This window comes from Bombina bombina, chromosome 1 (genome assembly GCF_027579735.1).
Source record: "Bombina bombina isolate aBomBom1 chromosome 1, aBomBom1.pri, whole genome shotgun sequence".
NCBI lineage: Eukaryota > Metazoa > Chordata > Amphibia > Anura > Bombinatoridae > Bombina > Bombina bombina.
In genome coordinates, this window is record NC_069499.1 from 1,505,083,190 (window position 1) to 1,505,107,352 (window position 24,163).

At 41.3% G+C, this 24,163-nt stretch overlaps 1 protein-coding gene across 2 annotated transcripts in view; it reads right to left on the bottom strand.

The window, feature by feature from the left end:
• HELZ (helicase with zinc finger) overlaps positions 1-24,163 on the bottom strand; it is an 842,947-nt gene that overhangs the window by 600,157 nt on the left and 218,627 nt on the right. For both annotated transcript variants that reach the window (XM_053707899.1, XM_053707909.1), the window contains exon 10: positions 13,248-13,545. In XM_053707899.1, coding sequence (XP_053563874.1) covers positions 13,248-13,545 — 298 coding nt within the window. The remainder of the gene's footprint in view (positions 1-13,247; positions 13,546-24,163) is intronic.

Below are 24,163 nucleotides of genomic sequence, written 5' to 3' on the forward strand. Positions count from 1 at the left end.
CCATACCAGCTGAGCTGGAATAAGGGCCGCACCTTCATAGATACTTAGGAGCTGGCTATAGGTTTCTATAAGGCTTGGATATATTCCAAACTGGAAATAGTTTCCAAACTGATACCGCTCCTGAGGATGAAGGATCAGGCTTTTGTTCCTTGTTGTGAGGAAAGGAACGAAATGATTATTTACCCTGGAAAGAAAGGGAAAGCAAAGTTGACTTAGAAGACATGTCAGCATTCCAAGTTTAATCCATAAAGCTTTTCTAGCTAAAATAGCTAGAGACATATACCTGACATCAACTCTAATGATATCAAAAGATGGTATCACCAATAAAATTATTAGCATGTTATAGAATAATAATAATGCTATAAAATTATGATCTGTTACTTGTTGCGCTAAAGCTTCTAACCAAAAAGTTGAAGCTGCAGCAACATCCGCTAAAAATATAGCAGGTCTAAGAAGATTACCTGAACATAAGTAAGCTTTTCTTAGAAAAGATTCAATTTTCCTATCTAAAGGATCCTTAAATGAAGTACTATCTGCCATAGGAATAGTAGTACATTAGCAGGAGTAGAGACAGCCCCATAACCTTAGGGATTTTTGTCCCAAAAAACTCTAATCTGTCAGATGGCACAGGATATAATTTGCTTAAACGTCTAGAAGGAGTAAATAAATTACCCAAATTATTCCATTCCCTGGAAATTACTTCAGAAATAGCATCAGGGAGATAAAACACTTCTGGAATAACTACAGGAGATTTAAAAACCTTATTTAAACGTTTACATTTAGTATCAAGAGGACCAGAATCCTCTATTTCTAATGCAAATAACACTTCTTTAAGTAAAGAACGAATAAATTCCATCTTGAACAAATACAAAGATTTATCAGCATCAACCTCTGAGACAGAAACCTCTGAACCAGAAGAACCATTATCAGTATCAGAATGATGATGTTCATTTAAAAATTCATCTGAAAAAAAGAGAAGTTTTAAAAGACTTTTATGTATACTAGAAGGAGAAATAACAGACATAGCCTTCTTAATGGATTTAAAAAATAAAATCTCTTATGTTATCAGGAACACTCTGAAAATTAGATGTTGACGGACAGCAACAGGTAATGTAACAGTACTAAAGGAAATTTTATCTGCATTAATAAGTTTGACATGACATGCAATACAAATAACAGCTGGAGAAAACAGATACCAAAAGTTTATAGCAGACTTAGCTTGGTAGCTCCAGCACTGTGCAGTGATTTTCCTGTAGTATCTTCTGACTCAGTTGCAACGTGGAACATCTTGCAATATGTAAAAGAAAAAAACAACATATAAAGCAAAATTGATCAAATTCCTTAAATGACAGTTTCAGGAATGGGAAAAAAATGCCAGTGAACAAGCTTCTAGCAACCAGAAGCAATAAATAATGAGACTTAAATAATGTGGAGACAAAAATGACGCCCATATTTTTTAGCGCCAAAAAAGACGCCCACATTATTTGGCGCCTAAATGCTTTTGGCGCCAAAAATGACGCCACATCCGGAACGCCGACATCTTTGACGCAAAATAACGTCAAAAAATGACGCAACTTCCGGCGACACGTATGACGCCGGAAACGGAAAAGAATTTTTGCGCCAAAAAAGTCCGCGCCAAGAATGACGCAATAAAATGAAGCATTTTCAGCCCCCGCGAGCCTAACAGCCCACAGGGAAAAAAGTCAAATTTTTGAGGTAAGAAAAAATATGATAATTCAATGCATAATCCCAAATATGAAACTGACTGTCTGGAAATAAGGAAAGTTGAACATTCTGAGTCAAGGCAAATAAATGTTTGAATACATATATTTAGAACTTTATAAATAAAGTGCCCAACCATAGCTTAGAGTGTCACAGAAAATAAGACTTACTTACCCCAGGACACTCATCTACATGTTTGTAGAAAGCCAAACCAGTACTGAAACGAGAATCAGTAGAGGAAATGGTAAATATAAGAGTATATCGTCGATCTGAAAAGGGAGGTAAGAGATGAATCTCTACGACCGATAACAGAGAACCTTATGAAATAGACCCCGTAGAAGGAGATCACTGCATTCAATAGGCAATACTCTCTTCACATCCCTCTGACATTCACTGCACGCTGAGAGGAAAACCGGGCTCCAACTTGCTGCGGAGCGCATATCAACGTAGAATCTAGCACAAACTTACTTCACCACCTCCCTTGGAGGCAAAGTTTGTAAAAACTGATTTGTGGGTGTGGTGAGGGGTGTATTTATAGGCATTTTAAGGTTTGGGAAACTTTGCCCCTCCTGGTAGGAATGTATATCCCATACGTCACTAGCTCATGGACTCTTGTTAATTACATGAAAGAAATCTCTTAGCAGGAGGCCTTAACTGAAGCCAATTCTGTACCTTTCTGAAACAATGTTCTGAAACCAGAGATTGAGAACGGAATTGATCCAAAAAACGTTTTTGAAGAAAACATAATCTGCCCCATACCAGCTGAGCTGGAATAAGGTCCGCACCTTCATGGGTACTTAGGAGCTGGCTATAGGTTTTCTATAAGGCTTGGATATACTCCAAACTGGAAATAGTTTCCAAACTGATACCTTTCCTGAGGATGAAGGATCAGGCTTTTGTTCCTTATCATGAGGAAAGGAACGAAAATGATTATTAGACCTAAATTTACCTTAGATTTTTTATCCTTTGGTAAAAAAGTTCCCTTCCTTCCAGAAACAGTTGAGATAATAATTTATTACCCTGGAAAGAAAGGGAAAGCAAAGGTGACTTAGAAGACATATCAGCATTCCAAGTTTAATCCATAAAGCTTTTCTAGCTAAAATAGCTAGAGACATATACCTGACATCAACTCTAATGATATCAAAGATGGTATCACCAATAAAATTATTAGCATGTTATAGAATAATAATAATGCTATAAAATTATGATCTGTTACTTGTTGCGCTAAAGCTTCTAAACAAAAAGTTGAGGCTGCAGCAACATCCGCTAAAAATATAGCAGGTCTAAGAAGATTACCTGAACATAAGTAAGCTTTTCTTAGAAAGGATTCAATTTTCCTATCTAAAGGATCCTTAAATGAAGTACTATCTGCCGTAGGAATAGTAGCACATTTAGCAGGAGTAGAGACAGCCCCATAACCTTAGGGATTTTGTCCCCAAAAAAACTCTAATCTGTCAGATGGCACAGGATATAATTGCTTAAACGTTTAGAAGGAGTAAAAGAATTACCCAAATTATTCCATTCCCTGGAAATTACTTCAGAAATAGCATCAGGGAGATTAAACACCTCTGGAATAACTACAGGAGATTTAAAAACCTTATTCAAACGTTTATATTTAGTATCAAGAGGACCAGAATCCTCTATTTCTAATGCAATTAATACTTCTTTAAATAAAGAACGAATAAATTCCATCTTGAACAAATACAAAGATTTATCAGCATCAACCTCTGAAACCTCTGAACCAGAAGAACCATTATCAGTATCAGAATGATGATGTTCATTTAAAAAATTCATCTGAAAAAAGAGAAGTTTTAAAAGACTTTTATGTAAACTAGAAGGAGAAATAACAGACATAGCCTTCTTAATGGATTTAAAAAATAAAATCTCTTATGTTTATCAGGAACACTCTGAAAATTAGATGTTGACGGAACAGCAACAGGTAATGTAACAGTACTAAAGGAAATTTTATCTGCAATAATAAGTTTGTCATGACATGCAATACAAACAACAGCTGGAGAAACAGATACCAAAAAATATAGCAGATACACTTAGCTTGGTAGCTCCAGCACTAGACAGCGATTTTCCTGTAGTATCTTCTGACTCAGATGCAACGTGAGACATCTTGCAATATGTAAGAGAAAAAACAACATATAAAGCAAAATTGATCAAATTCCTTAAATGACAGTTTCAGGAATGGGAAAAAATGCCAAAGAACAAGCTTCTAGCAACCAGAAGCAATGAAAAAATAAGACTTAAATAATGTGGAGACAAAAGCGACGCCCTAATTTTTTAGCGCCAAATAAGACGCCCACATTATTTGGCGCCTAAATGTTTTTGGCGCCAAAAATGACGCCACATCCGGAACGCCGACATTTTTGGCGCAAAATAACGTCAAAAAATGACGCAACTTCCGGCGACACGTATGACACCGGAAACGGAAAAGAATTTTTTGCGCCAAAAAAGTCAGCGCCAAGAATGACGCAATAAAATTAAGCATTTTCAGCCCCCGCGAGCCTAACAGCCCACAGGGAAAAAAGAGTCAAATTTTGAAGGTAAGAAAAAATGATTAATTCAAATGCATTATCCCAAATATGAAACTGACTGTCTGAAAAATAAGGAAAGTTGAACATTCTGAGTCAAGGCAAATAAATGTTTGAATACATATATTTAGAACTTTATAAAGAAAGTGCCCAACCATAGCTTCGAGTGTCACAGAAAATAAGATTTACTTACCCCAGGACACTCATCTACATGTTTGTAGAAAGCCAAACCAGTACTGAAACGAGAATCAGCAGAGGTAATGGTATATATAAGAGTATATCGTCGATCTGAAAAGGGAGGTAAGAGATGAATCTCTACGACCGATAACAGAGAACCTATGAAATAGACCCCGTAGAAGGAGATCACTGCATTCAAATAGGCAATACTCTCCTCACATCCCTCTGACATTCACTGCACGCTGAGAGGAAAACCGGGCTCCAACTTGCTGCGGAGCGCATATCAACGTAGAATCTAGCACAAACTTACTTCACCACCTCCATCGGAGGCAAAGTTTGTAAAACTGAATTGTGGGTGTGGTGAGGGGTGTATTTATAGGCATTTTGAGGTTTGGGAAACTTTGCCCCTCCTGGTAGGAATGTATATCCCATACGTCACTAGCTCATGGACTCTTGCTAATTACATGAAAGAAATCAGTTTCAGGAATGGGGAAAAAATGCTTATGATAAAATTCTTGTAGACAAAAGATAAAAAACAAGCAACCTAGCCCTCTATGAATCAAAAATGAGAGCAAACAGCAAAAGAGGGAGAGACTTAATATAACAAATTTTGTCGCCAAAAAAGATGCAAATGCAGAGAGAAAAAAAACTCTGAGGAGGCTTATGTCCCGCTGTCTCGTATGCTAAGCGAATAATACTCAACCAAAAAGATAAGGAAGTAGAAGAGGCCTTCTGCCCTCTATGCTTCCCAGAATAGACAACAAACAAGGAAGAAGTCTGTCTAAAATCCTTAGTAGCTTGAAGATAGAATTTCAAAGCCAGAATTACATCCAAATTATGAAGTAACCGTTCCTTTGAAGGAGGAGGATTTGGACACAAGGAAGGAACCACAATCTCCTGATTAATGTTAGGATCAGAAACGACCTTAGGAAGAAAACCCAACTCAGTACGAAGAACAGCCTTATCAGAATGAAAAACTAGGTAAGGAGACTCACATTGCAAGGCCGCCATCTCAGAGACTCTGCGTGCCGAAGCAATAGCCAGTAGAAAAAGAACCTTCCAAGACAGTAATTTAAAGGGACAGTAAACCTTAAAAATAATGTTATATAATTCTGCACATAGTGCAGAATTATATAACTTTAGGTGCTATAGCCATAAAAGCATTTTTTTACCGTTTAATTTGCTAAAATACGGCGCTTTTACAGACCCGCTCTCTGCTGAGCGGGTCTTATTTTTAGTCAGCGCATCGGGCCAGCTGTATAGTCACAGCCCGGCCCGACCGCACCATAAGACTATGTGCAGCTCGCTCCTGTGACAGGCTATACAGCTGGCCCGATGCGCTGACTAAAAATAAGACCCGCTCAGCAGAGAGCGGGTCTGTAAAAGCGCCGTATTTTAGCAAATTAAACGGTAAAAAATGCTTTTATCGCTATAGCACCTAAATAATGTTATATAATTCTGCACTATGTGCAGAATTATATAACATTATTTTTAAGGTTTACTGTCCCTTTAATGTCAACCGAATGCATAGGCTCAAATGGAGCCCTCTGCAAAACCTTAAGAACTAGATTTAAACTCCAAGGAGGAGTGGTAGGTCTCAACACAGGCCTGATTCTAGACAGAGCCTGAACAAAAACCTGCACATCAGGAAACTCAGGGAGCCTCTTGTGCAAAAACACAGATAGAGCCGAAATATGTACCTTTAGGGAACTAGCAGAAAGGCCCTTCTCCATACCATCCTAGAGAAAGGAAAGAATCCTGGAAACCTTGACCTTATGCCAGGGGAATCCATGCTTTTCACACCAGAATAAGTAGGTCCTCCACACCTTATGATAGATGCGACGAGTGACCGGCTTTCGAGCTTGAATGAGAGTATCAATCACTCTCTCAGAAAAACCTCTCTTGGCTAGGACTAAGCACTCAATCTCCACACAGTCAGCCTCAGAGAATCTAGATTTTGATGAACAAAGCAACCCTGTTCCAGCAGATCTCTGCGACAAGGTAACCTCCATGGAGGAGATGAAGACATCCCCACCAAGTCCGCGAACCACATCCTTCGCGGCCACGATGGAGCAATTAGTATTGCCAAAGCTTGCTCCTGCTTGATGCGGGCCACTACACGAGGGGGAAGTAGTAACTGTAGAAAAATGTAAACTAGACTGAACCTCCAAGGCACTGCTAATGCATCTATTAGCTCAGCCTGAGTATCCCTGGACTGCAACCCGTATCTGGGTAGCTTGATAGAGTCGGGATGCCATGAGATCTATTTCCGGCGTCCCCCATCTGTTGCAAATCTCTGCACACTTCGGGATGGAGAGACCATTCCCCCGGATGAAAGGATTGTCTGCTGCAGAAATCTGCTTCCCAGTTGTCCACACTGTGAATGTGGATCGCTGACAGCGAACAGTTTTGGGCCTCTGCCCATTGCAGAATCCGGAGATACTTCCCTCATTGCTAGGGAGCTCCTCGTTCCCCCCTGATGGTTGATGTAAGCCACCAAGGTTATGTTGTCTGATTGGAATCTGATAAACTGGGAAGAACCCAGAAGAGGCCAATCTTTCAGAGCATTGAAAATCGCTCGAAGTTCTAAAATGTTGTTCGGGAGGAGAGATTCCTCTCGAGTTCACAGGCCCTGTGCCTTCCTGGCACCCCAAACAGCTATTCATCACAATCACAATCTCCCAGGATGGTCTCAAGGAGGATGTCCCTTGGGACAGGTGATCTGGAGAGAGCCACCAAGAGAGCGATTCTCGACCGGTTGTCCAGAGAAATTTGTTGTGACAGATCCGAGTGGTCGCCGTTCCACTGACTCAGCATGCACAGCTGAAGAGGCCTGAGATGCAATCTGGCAAAAGGAATGTCGTCTATACTGGACACCATGAGCCCAATTACCTCCATACACCGGGTCACAGAGGGCCTTAAGGTCTGCAGGGCAAGACAATTGGAAGTGAGCTTGTAACAGCTCTGGTCTGTAAGAAACATCCTCATGGATATTGAGTCTATTATTGTACCCAGAAATGCCACCCTGGTACTGGGAACAAGAGAACTCTTTCTAAGTAAATCTTCCATCCATGAGATCGAAGAAGAAATAGAAAAGCTTTTGAATGGTCCTCTGCCAGCCGACAGGATGGTGCCTGAACCAGGATGTCGTCTAAGTATGGCCCCACTGCTATCCCTCTGGTTCTTGCCACTGCAAGCAGAGCCCCCAGAAACTTTGTAAAGACTCTTTGGGCGGTAGCTAGACCAAATGGAAGTGCAACAAACTGGAAGTGCTGGTTCAGGAACGTGAATCTCAGGAACTTGAAGTGTTCCTTGTGGATTGGAACGTGAAGGTAAGCATCCTTCAAATCTATCGTAGTCATGAACTGTCCTTCCCGAACTAAGGGAAGAATGGACATTATCGCCTCCATCTTGAACGATGGGACCGACAGGAACTTGTTTAAGCACCTTTGGTCCAGAATCGGGCGAAAAGTTCCCTCCTTCTTTGGGACCAAAAAAAGGTTTGAGCAGTATCCCAGAACTCTTTCTGCTAGAGGTACCGGTACAATTACTCACAGGGAGGAGAGATCCCTCATGCACCCTAGAAAAGCCTCTCGTTTTTCTGGCCTTGAAGACAGGTTTGATGAGGAATCTGGGTGGATGAGACCTGAAACCTATCCTGTACCCCTGAGCAATGACCTCCAGGACCGAAGGGTCTTTCACGTCCCACAGACAAGCCTCCAAAAAGAGAGTCTGCCTCCCACACAATCCAGGGACGGATCGGGGGCCGCCCCATCATGCCGACTTTGACCCTGCTGGCTTCTTGTTCTGCTTGGATGTATTCCAAGACTGAGTCGGTCTCCAATTTCCCTTGGGCTGATCAGGCTTCGCGGAGGGCTGCTGCCTTTGGGATTTATCAGAACAAAAGGGACGAAAAGTAGGACCTTGTACTTTAGGTTGTTTCTTCTTATCCTGCGATTAAAAGTCACCCTTGCCTCCAGTGACCGTGGATATGATTGAGTCCAGGCCTGGACCAAAAAGAATCTTCCCCTTAAATGGCAGGGAAAGAAGTCTAGATTTTGAAGTCATATCTGCAGACCAAGACTTCAGCCAGAGTGCCATACGTGCTAGTACTGAAAAACCTGATGCCTTTGCATTCAGGCGAATAATCTGCATATTTGCATCACAAATAAAAGAATTAGCCACCCTTAAAGGCCTTAATTCTTTCCTGGATCATGTCAAGGGGACCTTCCACCTTGATCAACTCAGATAGAGAGTCGCACCAATAGGTAGCGGCTCCAGCCACTACAGCAACCGACACTGCCGGTTGAAATAAATATCCGTGTGCTGAAACAGCTTTCTCAACAGTTTCTAGCTTCCTATCCATGGGCTCTTTAAACAAGGAACTATCCTCAAGCGGGATAGTAGTGTGTTTAGCCAGCGTGGAGATAGCGCCATTCATATTAGGGACGGAACCCCACAACTCTAAATTGAGAGTCCGGACCCGGCAATAATTTAAGGAAGAAGGGGAAAAGGAAGAACCAAGTCTTTTCCATTCATTCTTAATAATATTTGCCATCTTTACTGGAACAGGGAAAGTTTGTGGTACAACCCTGTCCTCGAAGACCTTATCTTAGTGATGCACCGAAATGGAAATTCTGGACCGAAACCGAATCCGAAAATCCGGGATGCACTTGGCCGAAAACCAAAACCGATACAGAAAATGTATTTTTTCAAATAATTTTCAAATAATTATTATTAAATTTTTTGCATAATTGGAGCCAATAAAAAAAGCCCACACTTTTATAGAAAGTAATGCATTAAAATTGGACAAAAATATCTTAAAACAATATGCTACACAATAATTTTACTAAGAAAAAAAAAAACAGGCAAAAAATAATGCCATTTTCGGCCCAAATGTTTCTGCGACCAAAATTTTGGTGCATCCCTACTTAAAACAATAATAAATATCAATATGCAGTATTATTCTTCATTTAGTTCTATGTAACAGAATCATATTTAACAGATTTTTTTTTCCCTAGTTTAGGAATACAAGGATCCTCAGGTAATTTTGGTTCTGGAACTTCTAAAGTAGCCAAAACTTCCTTTAACAGAAAGCGTAAGTGTTCAATCCTAAATCTAAAGTCTGGTTCCTCCGCAGCTGGAGGCTTAGAGGCAACAGATTCCAACCCAGAAAGAGCATCCTCTGAAGTATGAGAGGTGTCTTCATCATCGGATAATCTTGTATCAGATAAATCCAATAAGTTAGATGACCCCTGGGAAGGATAGCAATATTTGACCTTACGCTTAGCAGGGCGAGTAAAGCACTGAAGGCCACAGACACTGCCGTTTGTAGCTGTTCAGTAAAGTCTGGTGGTAAGAGGGCTGCTCCAGAAGGAGGATTAGCAGTGCAATGGTAGGCTGCATGTGTAATAGGAGTTGACAGCAGGGAACGCACCTCACGGGATGTGTGAAACATAAATGAGCAGGCGGATATACCAAAGCCTCCTCACAATATAGACAGGTATTAGATTTAGGTAAAGAGGGAGTACCCTCCAACGTATCAGAGTCCTCCATAGCTTGCGCTGGAAGATGAACTATGGAAAAAATAAATGGCACCTTTATATCCCCAATAGCTGGGGCACTCACCACCTCCTATGACCTAGGCCCCACAGAGAAACCGATTTGTCTCCGGTAAACTGCACGGTCAGGAAAAGAGGAAATCAGCGTGACCACACCCTGTCACGTGGTGCGTCATGCAGCACGCCGCAGCTAACCAAAAACTAAAGTAAAACCTGTACGTTCCAACATCTGCCTGAGCCTCATCTCACACATGTTGCAGCATAAAATATAATAAAGTAAATTATGCGATAAATCCCCCCTGTTCAATAATCCCCGTCCGGAGATAATAACCCTTGGTTCCATACAGATAAAGAGTCACACTGTGACCCTGTCTTCTTGCGTTTTTATATGTGTATAAAAAAATGAAACAATCTTACCAGAATCTCTGCCGTGGAACAGACACACAGCCTCTCAAGTTTGACAGTCTTGTAGCATCACTCCTGACATGCAGGCCCATTTATCAAGCTCCGTACGGAGCTTGAAGGGCCGTGTTTCTGGTGAGTCTTCAGACTCGCCAGAAACACTACTTATGAAGCAGCGGTCTAAAGACTGCTGCTCCATAACCCTGTCTGCCTGCTGAAAGCAGCCTGAAGAATCGCCGGAAATCAACCCAATCGAATATGATCGGGTTGATTGACAGCTCCCTGCTGGCGGCCGATTGGCCGCGAGTCAGCAGGGGGTGGCGTTGCACCAGCAGCTCTTGTGAGCTGCTGGTGCAATGGTAAATGCGGAGAGCATATTGCTCTCCGCATTTAGCGAGGTCTTGCGGACCTGATCCGCAGTGTCGGATCAGGTCCGCAAGCCCTTTGATAAATGGCCCTGATAGACTTGAGTGATAGAAGCAAGCAATGAAACTCGTCAACGCTGATTGCTTAGGAGCTGTTAATACGAGTCTGGATGGGTTTGCAGAAAGACTCTCCCTGCATCTCCAGACCCTAACATTCGTCAATGCTCTCACTGAGAGGCTGACAAGACTACTTAAAACTCCATTCCAAAGGGTACTACTCTCCATAAGAACTACTCCGTATCTTCTGACACTTCTCTGCCAAACTCTTGTGACGAAAGGTAAAGAATGACTGCGATATGAGTGAAGTGGGGGAGGTATTCAAGTCTTTGGCTGGGGTGTCTTGTATTCCCACAAGTAATGAATGAAGCTGTGTACTCTCCTCATATTAAGAAGGAAATATACTTACCAGAAGACACCCATTCACATATAACAGACAGCCAAACCAGTACTGAAACATATCAGCAGAGGCAATGGTAGAGGAGTATAATGTCGATTTGTAAAGGGAGGCAGCAGATGAATCCCTGCGACTGATTACAGAGAGCCTTAAAATAGATTTCCTATAGGTAAAAACATGGCGTCATCAGGCAATACTCCCTTCGCATCCCTCAGACAAACACTGTACTTTGAGAGGAACTGGGCCTATCACCGAAGAAAATCAAGCACAACTTACTTCACCACAGCCATGAGAGGCAAAGTTTTTAAAACTAAGGTATATGTGAGGTGGGAGGTGTATTTATAGGCATTTTGGAGGTTTGGGAAACTTTGCCCCCTCCTGGTAGGAATGTATATCCCATATGTCACTAGCTCATGGACTCTTGCCACTTACATGAAAGAAACAGACCTAGGCATCTTTACAACATTGGACACCAACCTCTTACAAAATCTTTACTCTTTTGGTACCCAAATCATAACCATTCATCTGTTTAGCAGTGGACCATGCTCTGATCATACAACACCCTCTCTGGGAGTTCCTCAAAGAACAGTCTTGACCCATTTGTATACTCTATTTACACATCTCCCTTTCTTTCTTTTTGAAATAAATTGCCATTTCAGTGCCATCTCAAAGTTGGCAATGTCTCTCTCCGAAAGACATCATACCCTACTTTTTCAGCAGTCATAAACCGTCTGTCTACAATTCCCTCCTGTAGTTCAACATCTCAAGAACTTTGTTCCTAATTACTTCCTCCACTATACAACACACACACACCATGGTTTTCGATTGTTGGAAAGGTCTTTGTAATCATCACTTCTACCCAGGACCACACAGCTATGGTGTCACACGAAGAGTCTTCAAATTCCACATTTAATCAGTCGTTTACATAGCATCTTTTGAATTTGCCTTTTACTAAAAGCATCCGCAAAATGTTTTCACCTCGATTAGAACTGAATAATTGCGGCCTATTTATTTTAGCCTTCCAAACACCCGTCCCTTCTCCAATGTATCAAAAATGGCTACAGTAGACTCATTAAAGCAATTCAAAGTTTAACATCAGTACACATCACTGTACGTCACTACACTAAGATCTAGTATGCTAATAAATTAAAGAAAAAATATTCTAGGCTGCATAGCACTATTTTATGTTTTTAAAATGCAAGATAACATTCTCCCCCCCCCCCCCCTTTTACAGGGAATGATTAATAGCTCTATTCATATCCATTGGAAAACACGTTCCTAAGAACTTTTAAAATGATAAATACATGGCTGAAGTAAATGTTATTTTCAAGAAAGTTGAATAATATTTACCCGAATATTGCTGCTTCAGGAGTAACCCACTACAAAGTGTGTTTAATATTACAACTTTTAATACACATTAGCTTGCCACCCATTTGGCCATGCACAATCAATACAGCATTATTATTTTTTTATTAATAGACCAGTTTGGCCATACAAAGAAGGAACCACTCATGCAATTGATGAAGGCATGTGCACTCGTCAAGACTCAGATGAAAGCTGCGCAAACCTAAGAAACCAGCTTAAGAGGACTCATGCACAGGCACAAATTGCTGAGTCAGCAAGGCAGTCATGCTGAGCAGTACCAGAGCTACTGTAGGCTACATTTTTAAATTGAAAAGACGTTTTTGCGGCAGGGTACCCTTAAAACACCACTACTGGAACAAAGTACACTATATGACTTTCTCACTGAGTGTTTAGCTTTTGTGAAGATTGGTATTAGAAAAAACAAACCTGTGAAAGTTCTCTTGAAACCCTATTAGAAGTATGTGTCTAATAGTTTTTTTATGCGTTTACCTTCTAAGTTTCTATTTACTCAAGTTGTCATCTACTGACTAGAACTAATATGGTTCTACAAAAATGTGAGAGAAATAAAGTAACCTATTCATTTCTATATGTCAACTAATTTCTCACAAAACAAATATACGTTTGTGTGTGTGCGTGTGTGTTTATTGTCCTCATACCTTACCTTCAGTAGAAGCAGCATCTACCATAATTCTCTGCATTAGCACCGGTTCTGTTCCAAAATCAAAAACTACGGTTTGTCGGAACGTTCCAAAGATCTCCGTATTAAATGCTATAACTACTTTGTAAATGCAATGGTCAAGCCCATTCTGGGTAATCTTCTCCCCCACCCATTCCTGGCAGCTTTCTGCAACTTCCTGTGATAATTGAGAGTTGCCATCTCCAGCTGATATTGCAACAATACTGAAATGAGGTCTGTGAGCATCGTACAGCAACGCAACCCGATGAAGCATTCTGGCCGGCTGGAAGAAATCATAGGAAAATTATCTAACAAATTGCATGCACAAAACACTTTACCAAAAAAAACTTCACAGTTTGCAATAACCGAAATAACTCAAAATGCTTTCTGTAGAAAACTAAGTTGACCAAAGCTTGATAAGTACTAATACCAGTACATAAAATATTTAGTTTTGCAATTAACACCTTGATGGCAGTAGTCTTGCCATGTTTATCTTTTCAAAAGTGCTACATGCTTAAATCTATTTACACCTACAATAAAGTAAAGTATTCAGGTAGGGAATTAGTGTTCTATAAAGAATATGTAAGGGCTGAATGGATTTATTAAGCAGTGGAAAAACTGAATGAAACTTTTTAGAGGATGTGGAAAATAAGAAGATATATTACATCTCCAAAGTGCAACAGTATGAAGCATTTAAAAGGGACATTATACACCAATTTTCATATAACTCCATGTTATATGAAAGAAGAATATGAACAGATACTGGTTTAAAAATCCAGTATAAAACCTTATAAAAACGTACTTAGAAGCTCTCTGTTTAGCACTGTTGATGAGGTTAGGCTGGAACATTCATTGAAAGGGGAAGGAAAAGCTGACACCAGCCCCCTCTCCCCTGCATATGAAAAGCCCTTTACACTAACAAGAAAAAGTAGGAATCTGAAGACTTCAGTTTACATCTGATACTTTGGGGTTTGGTTAAGAGTCTGAAAATTAGCACAATGTTATTAAAAAAACAAGCAGGACTATACATTGTTGCAAAAACACTACCAGATGGGATATATAAATGGATCTTCTACAAAACATTTATGCAAAGAAAAATCAATGTCGCTTTATAAAAAAAAAAAAATTAATGATAATTTCTTCACAGAAGATTCTGAACTTGTGGGTATACTACTATTCCTTGCTTTGTTAGGGAGAAAACAGATAACTTTTAAAAAGGTGCCTTCCCCTTTCCTAAACATACCACTCCTTTTGTTTTTTTGTTTTTAAGGGATTAAAGGGTCAAAATTGAATTGCACGTAGGTGCATTTACTTTGTGAGAGTACACAAAATCATCGCATATGGGCTATTTATTGCCTGGCCAATAGGATGAGACTCCACACTCCAGAGCTTTGAGTTTCCCTACTATCTCCTCCCACACCACAGACACTCAGTTTTACATATGGCAAAGTAGAGAGATAGATACAGGAAATGACAAAGCGGGACAAAGAAGTGCCACCATGTATTAAATCAAAGGACGGGGCCAGTAGCCTCTCACTGAAAGAAATTGAAGCAACAGTAAACACCTTGACATTTTTTCATATAATGTTTAATTATGTGTAATGAAACAACTTTGCTTTATCTTTTCATTATTTATTTATTTTCCCCTTTTCCTGTAATTTAGTTCTGAAAATTGAGCAATTTCTCAGGACTTGAAATTACCCGTGCTGATTTATCAAGATTAACTCTGCTACATACCCGTCGTTAATTGGCTTTAACTGATAACCGCAAAACAATTTACTTTATACTAACTTTATAACCGGGGCTAGTCTTGTTGTCTGTGGACTAAAGCTCAGATTGGCTTCTCCAAATAATGCAAATGGTAATTGGAGTTTGGCTATAGAAAAATAATTGCAGTAAAAACGATGTTAATTTGTTTTAAAAACATTAAGACTTGGGAAAGATGTAAAGCAACACAACAGACATTTCTTGTTATTACACAGTGTTTACTGTCCCTTTAATTTATCAGGTAAACATAAATTTTGTTTTCCTTAAATGGATGGTGAGAGTCCACAAGATTATCACATGTGGGCTCCTCTACCAATGTAGTGGCGTCCACAAGATCACCAGAAATAGGGCAAGACTAATAAAGGAAGGCAGAATTTACTAGTCAGACACAACGGCCCACAGTACTTTCATGCCAAAAGCTGCCCCAGATGAAATGCACAAAATTATAGATTTTAGCAAAAGTATACAAGGAAGATCAAGTAGCTGCCTTTTAAATCTGTTCCAGAGAAGCATCATTACAAACAAAAAAGTGGCCAATGCTCTCGGACAGTGATTGCGAACCTGGGCACGTCAGATGTTTCATAACTACATTTTCCTCTATGCTCAAATGGAATTACTGATTTAGTTATATACAATTAGAAATATGTAGAAAGGGAATTATGACATTAGTGGGAGGTGAACTATCTCCAGTTTAATAAGTTAATTATTCATATTTGTTCAACTTCTCAGCTGTATTTTACTGAAAGGAGAAAAAACAGAATGGATGCTTACCTGATAAATTTATTTCTTTCCGGACATGGAGAGTCCACAACGTCATTCCAATTACTAGTGGGGTATTCAACTCCTGGCCAGCAGAAGGAGGTAAAGAGCACCCCAGCAATGCTGTTAAGTGTAACTTCCCTTACCCATAATCCCCAGTCATTCAGCCGAAGGAAAATAGAAAAAGAATTAACACAAGGGTGAAAAAGGTGCCTGCGGTTTACTCAAAAAAAACTGCCGAATTATTATTTAAAAAAAAGAGGGCGGGGGTCATGGACTCTCAAGGTTCGAAAAGAAAGAAAATTTATCAGGTAAACATAGATTTTGTTTTCTTTCCAATGACATGAAGAGTCCACTACGTCATTCCAATTACTATTGGGAACCAATACCCAAGCCAGAGTACACAGAATGAACAGGGAGGGAGAACAAAGCAGGAAGACCTAAACAGAAGGCACCACCGCTTGAAGAACCTTTCTCCCAAAAGAGGCCTCAGCTGAGGCAAAAGTAACACATTTGTAGAATTTGGAAAGGAATGCAAAGAGAATCATGTTGCCACCTTGCAAATCTGTTCCACAGAAGCTTCATTTTTGAAAATCCAAGATGAGGAGACAGCCCTAGAGGAATGAGCCGTAATTCTCTCATGAGGCTGCTGTCCAGCAGTCTCATAAGCAAAACAAATCATACTTCTTAACCAGAGGAAAAGAGAAGTAGAACTGGCCTTCTGACCCTTACGATTTCCAGAGAAAACAACAAACAGGGCAGAAGATTGCCGAAAATCTTTAGTAGCTAGAAAGAAAAATACGCACAACATCTAAGTTATGCACAAGACGTTCCTTAGGAAAAGAAGGATTAGGACAAAAAGAAGAAACAACACTAACCTAATTAAAGTTTCGATCCGACACCACCTTAGGGAGATACCCCAATTTAGTACTGTGACGGATACCGCGGCTACCCCGACTGGGTAGCTCCGCCAAACGGGTCCTGCATCCTCCCTGCCGACTGCAGCTATGTAGCTGGCAAGTGACCACAGCCTGTAGCCACCCCTGATGCCCGACAGCACCAGTACTCAGGGTCCCACCCTGTAGCAGACTCCAGCTACCCAGACTCGGTAGCTCTGCCAGTGTCCTTCCTCTGCCTGGAACAGGCTGCTATGTAGCCCAGGAAAGTGACTCTAGCAGGAGCCCACCAAAATAACTAGACAGACTAGCATTCAGGTGAAAATAGAACCGAGTTTATTGGGACAAACACACATTTTATACACACACACACACATCTTGATAAAACAGGGAGACAATGCCACAGTTTTCCCGCCATTCCCGCACCTCCAGACTGACTGGCGCCTCCATAGCAACCATAGTCCCACAGAATCCCAGGACACAGTGGTGACGGTTTTGGGGTGATCCCAGGGAAGCGGCGGCACTACCAGGGTGTCATTTGAAAGCTCTCAGTCCCCAGATGCCACAGTCCAAAAAGTAGCATGATTCGTTATTGGGGACGGGAGATACATCCCGTTGAAGTTATGGGGGTAGGGGTGTCCAAAACCCCCGGTTCCCAAAGCAGCTCCCCTCCGGTAATTCCCCCACCTCTTGTCCTCCCTACGGGCTACTAATCCCCAAAAGAGCAGAGCTCTGGTGCACATGGTTGCTGGAGCGACCAGGGGTAAAGTTATCGGGTGTCCTGCGGCCGACCGGTAGTTCCAGGAGCCAGGACAGCCTGAGAGGATTTAGGCGGGTTTCCGTTGTGAGATGGCCGACCAGGAGTTCCAGGAACCCAGCCAGCCTAGGAGGGTTTTCCAGCTCTTCTCTAAACAGGTTTGGAACACAAAACCATGCAAACAAAAGCTTCCAGAGATTGTGGTTGCTCCGAGGAGCCCTAAACCACTGAGAAACAACAGGGGTGAGGTTGTAGGGGGGTGGGGGGTAGCCTTAGCTGTCTGGTATCCGTGACAAGTACAAAGAACCACCTTATCTGCATGAAATTAAGATACAGGGAATCACACTGCAGAGCTGAAAGCACAGAAACTCTGCGAGCGGAAGAAATAGCAAGGAGAAACAAAACCTTCCAAGATAATGTTATATCAACAACATGCATCGGCTCGAACGAAGCCTGCTGCAAAACTTTAAGAACTAGGATAAGGCCCCCCCCCCCAAGGAGGAGCAACAGGCTTAAACAGGCCTGATTCTGACAAGGGCCTAAACAAAATCTAGAACATCTGGTATTCTGCCAGACGTTTGGGCAAAAATCTGACCCTTCAGAATACTGACTGACAAACCTTTCTCCAGGCCATCCTGAAGAAAAGAAAAAATTCGGGGAATACTCACCCGACTCAAGAAAAACCTATAGCTTGGGGGCGTGACCGGGCTATGGTCCAAGATGGCCGCTAAACTAGGAGCTCTGTAATCCAGTATTGCATTCCACCTGTAATCTGGAGTTTAAAAAGCCATCCAGCAGGAACTTATATCTTAAAATATAGGGGGGACACTTTGCTGACTGGAACTTTATCAAAAATAAAGAAAGAATTTTGCTTGCAACGCAACAGGACTTCCTAGACTGGACCGCTGAGACTCACTGGTGGCCTCTAAGGAGAGAGAGCTCAGCACCCCCCGGGAAACTGGGTTAACAGAGAATATGGACATCCTCTGCCTAACACCAATATTTAACATGGGGGATTTCTATGTGTCCCTACAAGAGATGATGACCTCCTTTGAAAGAAAAATGTGCGATAGATTATACCGGCTTTTGTTCCTCGTGGAGTCCGCCCACCTCAGGGAAGCGGCATCATCTCATGAAGAAAAGATTTTTGCAGAGCCGGATGATGCGGGCATGGATATACAATGGAGTATATCTGAACTGCCTGAGAGGAGAGACCAGGACGGCTTAGTCGAGTATATGTGAGAGATCTGTGCCTTCTGATGTGTCCCAGGGGGGAGCGGCCGGCCCTCAAGGGAGTGATGAGGAGAGTGGAGCAAATAAGTTAGGCGATAAGGCTAGATGGTCCTCTGCCCCTATAACAGGGATAGCTAGCTATTTGGCGTCCCCCACAGCCTCACAAAAATTGCTGGGTCTGAAAACGGCAAGCAGAATTTACCTATCTAGAGATGGATCCACGCTGAAGCACCATAGACCTGGGGAGCGCCGAGTTACTTACGGCTCACAGGTTATTTTACAGTTCAATCTCCTGATCGGTCCGGTTCATCTTGGGCGAATGCAGCACAGAGTTTTTGGAGAGAATGCGCACTTTACTGTGATTACCTTCCCAAAGGGACTGGTACTATGCAGATCCTTCAGGGACGGTGTTGGTTAGTGGAGGAGGCCTGCCATCTTAGTTGTCGGGCTAAGTGTTGGACACACACCTAAGCATATTGCCGACACTAAGTACTCATTTCCAGCTCATGTTTGGCCTGTTTTGTTTTTTTTCTTTCATGAGCGCTTATCTGTACTTCGGTTTGCTCACATGATATATCACTTTTTACATCTAGGCTCTGTTTTCTTGTGCATGCTCCTATTATATGTTCAAATTATAAGATATGTGCCTGACTATGACAAGGACTTTGCAACTTTATGACCCAGCTTGAGAGATCGTTTATGCTTAGCAATTACGCTGGGTTAAAGCTGTTGTGCCGTTTATCTCTCCTACATGGATGGCTCTCTATATGTAGATGTGTGGGGGCAGTTTATTTGTTAACTGATTCATTTTAGTACTGCCATTGTATGTACCCTGCAGGTCATCCTTAAAGTTTGCGCTTATTATTGCCTACTCGGCAGCACTGTTTGCTTAAGTTAGGGGGTGAAGGGTATTTCAGAAGAGCAGGATTGCATGCCCAGACCCGGCATATAGCTATAGGTTTTATATTTACACACTATTTAGGCCTGTTAAATTTAGCCTACAATGTAAATAATCTATAATGTGTATGTGTGGGATGCAGTATTCTACATTTCTGTCAATATGCCTGGAGGATCTATTGTCGCATATGTGATTGATATTACCCCACAGATAAATTTTACCTAGCTAGCTCTCTAACCAATAAGGGATAATTGATATAAAGCATTACAGAAAGCTTATCTTCCCATACACAGCATTTAACTTACATGACGCTGGTTATTATGTTAGTATGTTGAAGCATTATAGTACTGCACTTACTATGGACCTTTCTTAGTGACTGAATCAGACAACTCTGTATATTAATTTTAAGAATGTATAGTATAAATGTTTTACATGTGTGTTAAGCTCTGACGTGCATATTTCTTTACTCCATGTTTGTTAGATACAATGGTTAAACCTTTACAAATTGTTCACTACTGGAGCTATTTAGACCCACGGACACTATCCCTACTGTTTAGATAGTCTCTTCCTTTTCTTTTACTTTGGATGGGTGACTCTAATCCATATGGTTGTTTAAATATGTAATTGTGCTTATATTCGCCTTTGTATGAAGCTGTGTATATAAAAATAATTCATTACCCCTAGAAGCTCAGCAAGAATGGATGCGGGGCCAGTTACTATAGATTTGAATGTTACCTTGCTGAGGTTAGTATTTACCCAGGCCTCAATTAGTGTTACTGGGTCCCTTTGAAACCTAAGAGTGACCCTACATATCTGTGAGAGTATATACATTTTGCTACCTTGAGGGATAATTATTGTTAGATGTAGGGCCATATAAGAGGCTACCACAATATTATCTATATAAAATACCTACGGTCCGGGAGGGGCCCCGATCCTCTTGAAAATGGGTCTACTAAGTATACGTATGCCACTAACTTTGAGTAATAGTTATTGTTAGACGCAGGGCCTTATAAGCTGCTAGCACAATACTGTCTATATAAAACATCTAAGGTTTAAGAGTGGCCCTGCCTCTCTTGAAAAGGGGTTTTCTCAATACTATAGTATATGCAATATTCCTATTTCTGTTGCCTTATTACGTACTACGTCACGCAAATTTTCTTTAGAGATAGGATACGAAAACCAGGTCTTATGACTAGCATTTGTTTTGTAATGTTGTGTCCATTTTAACATATTAATATATAAAATGAGGTACCGCCCATGGCCCAATGTATTTCCTATTGTTTGGGAATCTATAGTGTTTACTGTTCTAAGACATACCTATATAGTAACTGTGCAAGAATTAATGTATGTATACAGGTATGTTGCCATGAAAGTATACGTTGTTATTTATGTATGTCTTTGTTACCTCAATAAAAATTCTAAAACAAAAAAAAAAAAAAACTATAGCTTCACACCAAAAAAGGTAGTTACGTCATATCTTATGGAAAATCCTACGAGTAATAGGATTACGAGCCTGAAGCATAGAATCAATGACTGCCTCCACATAAAAGGGTCTAGACAGGTAACCTCCAAGGTGCAAGAGATGACCTCTCCACCAGATCCGCAAACCAGATCCTGCGAGCCAGGCAGGAGCTATTAGAATCACAGGCGTCCTCTCCTGCTTGATACGAGCAATGACTAGTGGAAGGAGAGCAAATGGAGGAAAAAGGTATGCTAGCCCAAAATCCCAAGGGAGTGCCAGAGCATCCATCAGGGCTGAGGATCTCTAGCCCTAGAACCATACTTTGAAGGGTTGGCGTTTTGAGGAGACGCCATCAGATCCAACTCAGGAACCCCCCACCTGAGGGCTATCCTGGAAAACATTTCCGGAAGGAGAGTCCACTTCCCGGGAAGAAATGTCTGTCTGCTCAGAAAATCCGCTTCCCAATTGTCCACTCCTGGAATGTAGATGGCAGACAGGAGGCAATTGTGAGCTTCCGCCCACTGTAGAATACGAGTCACCTCCTTCATGGCCAAGGAACTTAGAGTTCCTCCCCGGTGTTAATGTAAACCACTGAGGTGATGATGTCCGACTGGAATCTGATAAACCGGACTAACAATAAGTGAGGCCATACTGACTGGGCATCGAAGAAAAGACTCTTTCCGAAACCACAGGCCCTAAGACTTAAAAGATCCCCAAATGGCTCCTCAGCCTGGCAGACTGGCGTCCATAGTCACAATCACCCAGGAAGATCTCAGGAAGCAAGTACCCCGAGACAGATGTATCTGTGAAATCCACCACAAGAGTCTCTTGTTAGGGGGTCCAGATTTATCCTCTGCGATAAATCTGAATGGTCTCCGTTCCATTGACAGAGCATTCAAAGACACAGCGGTCGCAGATGGAACCAAGCAAAATGAATGATGTCCATGGAAGCCACCATTAGACCAATCACCTCCATGCCTTGAGCCACTGATGGACGAAAAGCAGATTGGAGGGAGATGCAGGAAGCAAGAAGTTGGTATTTTCTGATTTCCGTCAGAAAAATCTTCATGGACAAGGAATCTATGATTGTCCCTAGGAAACACACTTTGAAGATGTAACTAGAGAACTCTTATCCAGATTCACCTTCCACCCATGGGAACGTAGAAAAAACAACAACATCTCTGTATGAGATTTTGCTTGTTTAAAAGAGGGCGTCTGAACCAAGATGACGTCTGGATAAGGCGCCACAGCAATTGCCTGGGATTTGATCACTGACAATAGGACTCCCAGAACCCTTGTGAATATTCTGGAAGCTGCGGCAAAACCAAACGGAAGGGCAATGAAATGCATGTCCAGAAAAGGCAAACCTTAGAAACTGGAAATGATCTCTGTGAATGGGAACATGTAAATATGTGTCCTTCGGGTCTATGGTCGTCATAAAATAACCTTCCTGGACCAATGAAAGATTGAAACAAATAGTTTCCATCTTGAAGGATGGAACCCTGAGGAACTTGTTTAGACACTTTAGGTCCAGGATGGGACAACAAATTCCCTCCTTTTTGGGAAGCCCAAATAGATTTGAATAGAATCCTAAACCTTGATTCTTTAGAGGGACTGGTACAATAACTCCCAGGGAGGATAGGTCCTTCACGCAATTTAAGAAGGCCTCCCTCTTTACCTGGATAGACATTTTAACTCCCAGTCACTAGACATTTTAACTCCCAGTCTAATCACCTTAACACTTCTGAAAAATAAAAGTGCAGACATGTGTACATAACACGCATTACACTGTGTGTACATAACACGCATTACACTGTGTGTACATAACACGCATTACACTGTGTGTACATAACACGCATTACACTGTGTGTACATAACACGCATTACACTGTGTGTACATAACACGCATTACACTGTGTGTACATAACACGCATTACACTGTGTGTACATAACACGCATTACACTGTGTGTACATAACACGCATTACACTGTGTGTACATAACACGCATTACACTGTGTGTACATAACACTCATTACACTGTGTGTACATAACACTCATTACACAGTGTGTACATAACACTCATTACACAGTGTGTACATAACACTCATTACACTGTGTGTACATAACACGCATTACACTGTGTGTACATAACACGCATTACACTGTGTGTACATAACACGCATTACACTGTGTGTACATAACACGCATTACACTGTGTGTACATAACACGCATTACACTGTGTGTACATAACACGCATTACACTGTGTGTACATAACACGCATTACACTGTGTGTACATAACACGCATTACACTGTGTGTACATAACACGCATTACACTGTGTGTACATAACACTCATTACACTGTGTGTACATAACACTCATTACACTGTGTGTACATAACACTCATTACACTGTGTGTACATAACACTCATTACACTGTGTGTACATAACACTCATTACACTGTGTGTACATAACACTCATTACACTGTGTGTACATAACACTCATTACACTGTGTGTACATAACACGCATTACACTGTGTGTACATAACACGCATTACACTGTGTGTACATAACACGCATTACACTGTGTGTACATAACACTCATTACACTGTGTGTACATAACACTCATTACACTGTGTGTACATAACACTCATTACACTGTGTGTACATAACACTCATTACACTGGGGTGCTCTTTTCCTCTTCCTGCTGGCCAGGAATTGGATATACCAATAGTAATTGGAATGATGTTGTGGACTCTCCATTTCATAAGAAAGAAATAACCATTAACTTAAGAAATAACAAGGTCCACACATGTGAGGCTGCTTCCGCAATGTAAGAAGCAGGTCATTAGACCGCTGCTTCTTACACTCTATGCCACCTCTGAGATGGCAAAGAGAAATCATTAGGCATTACACACTCAGATAAGTAATGATGCACACAGGCCAGAGGACGAACAGATCCGCTGCCCATATGCAGCAAAGGTGGACGGACAACTTCTCAAGTTGAAAAGCTGTCCACACGCCATTTAATACATGGGGCCCTATAGGTTTTGATTTCATGTTTACTTTGTATATTTATGTTAAAACATTATTGCTGTGAAGAAAGGGCATTTTATTTCAGCA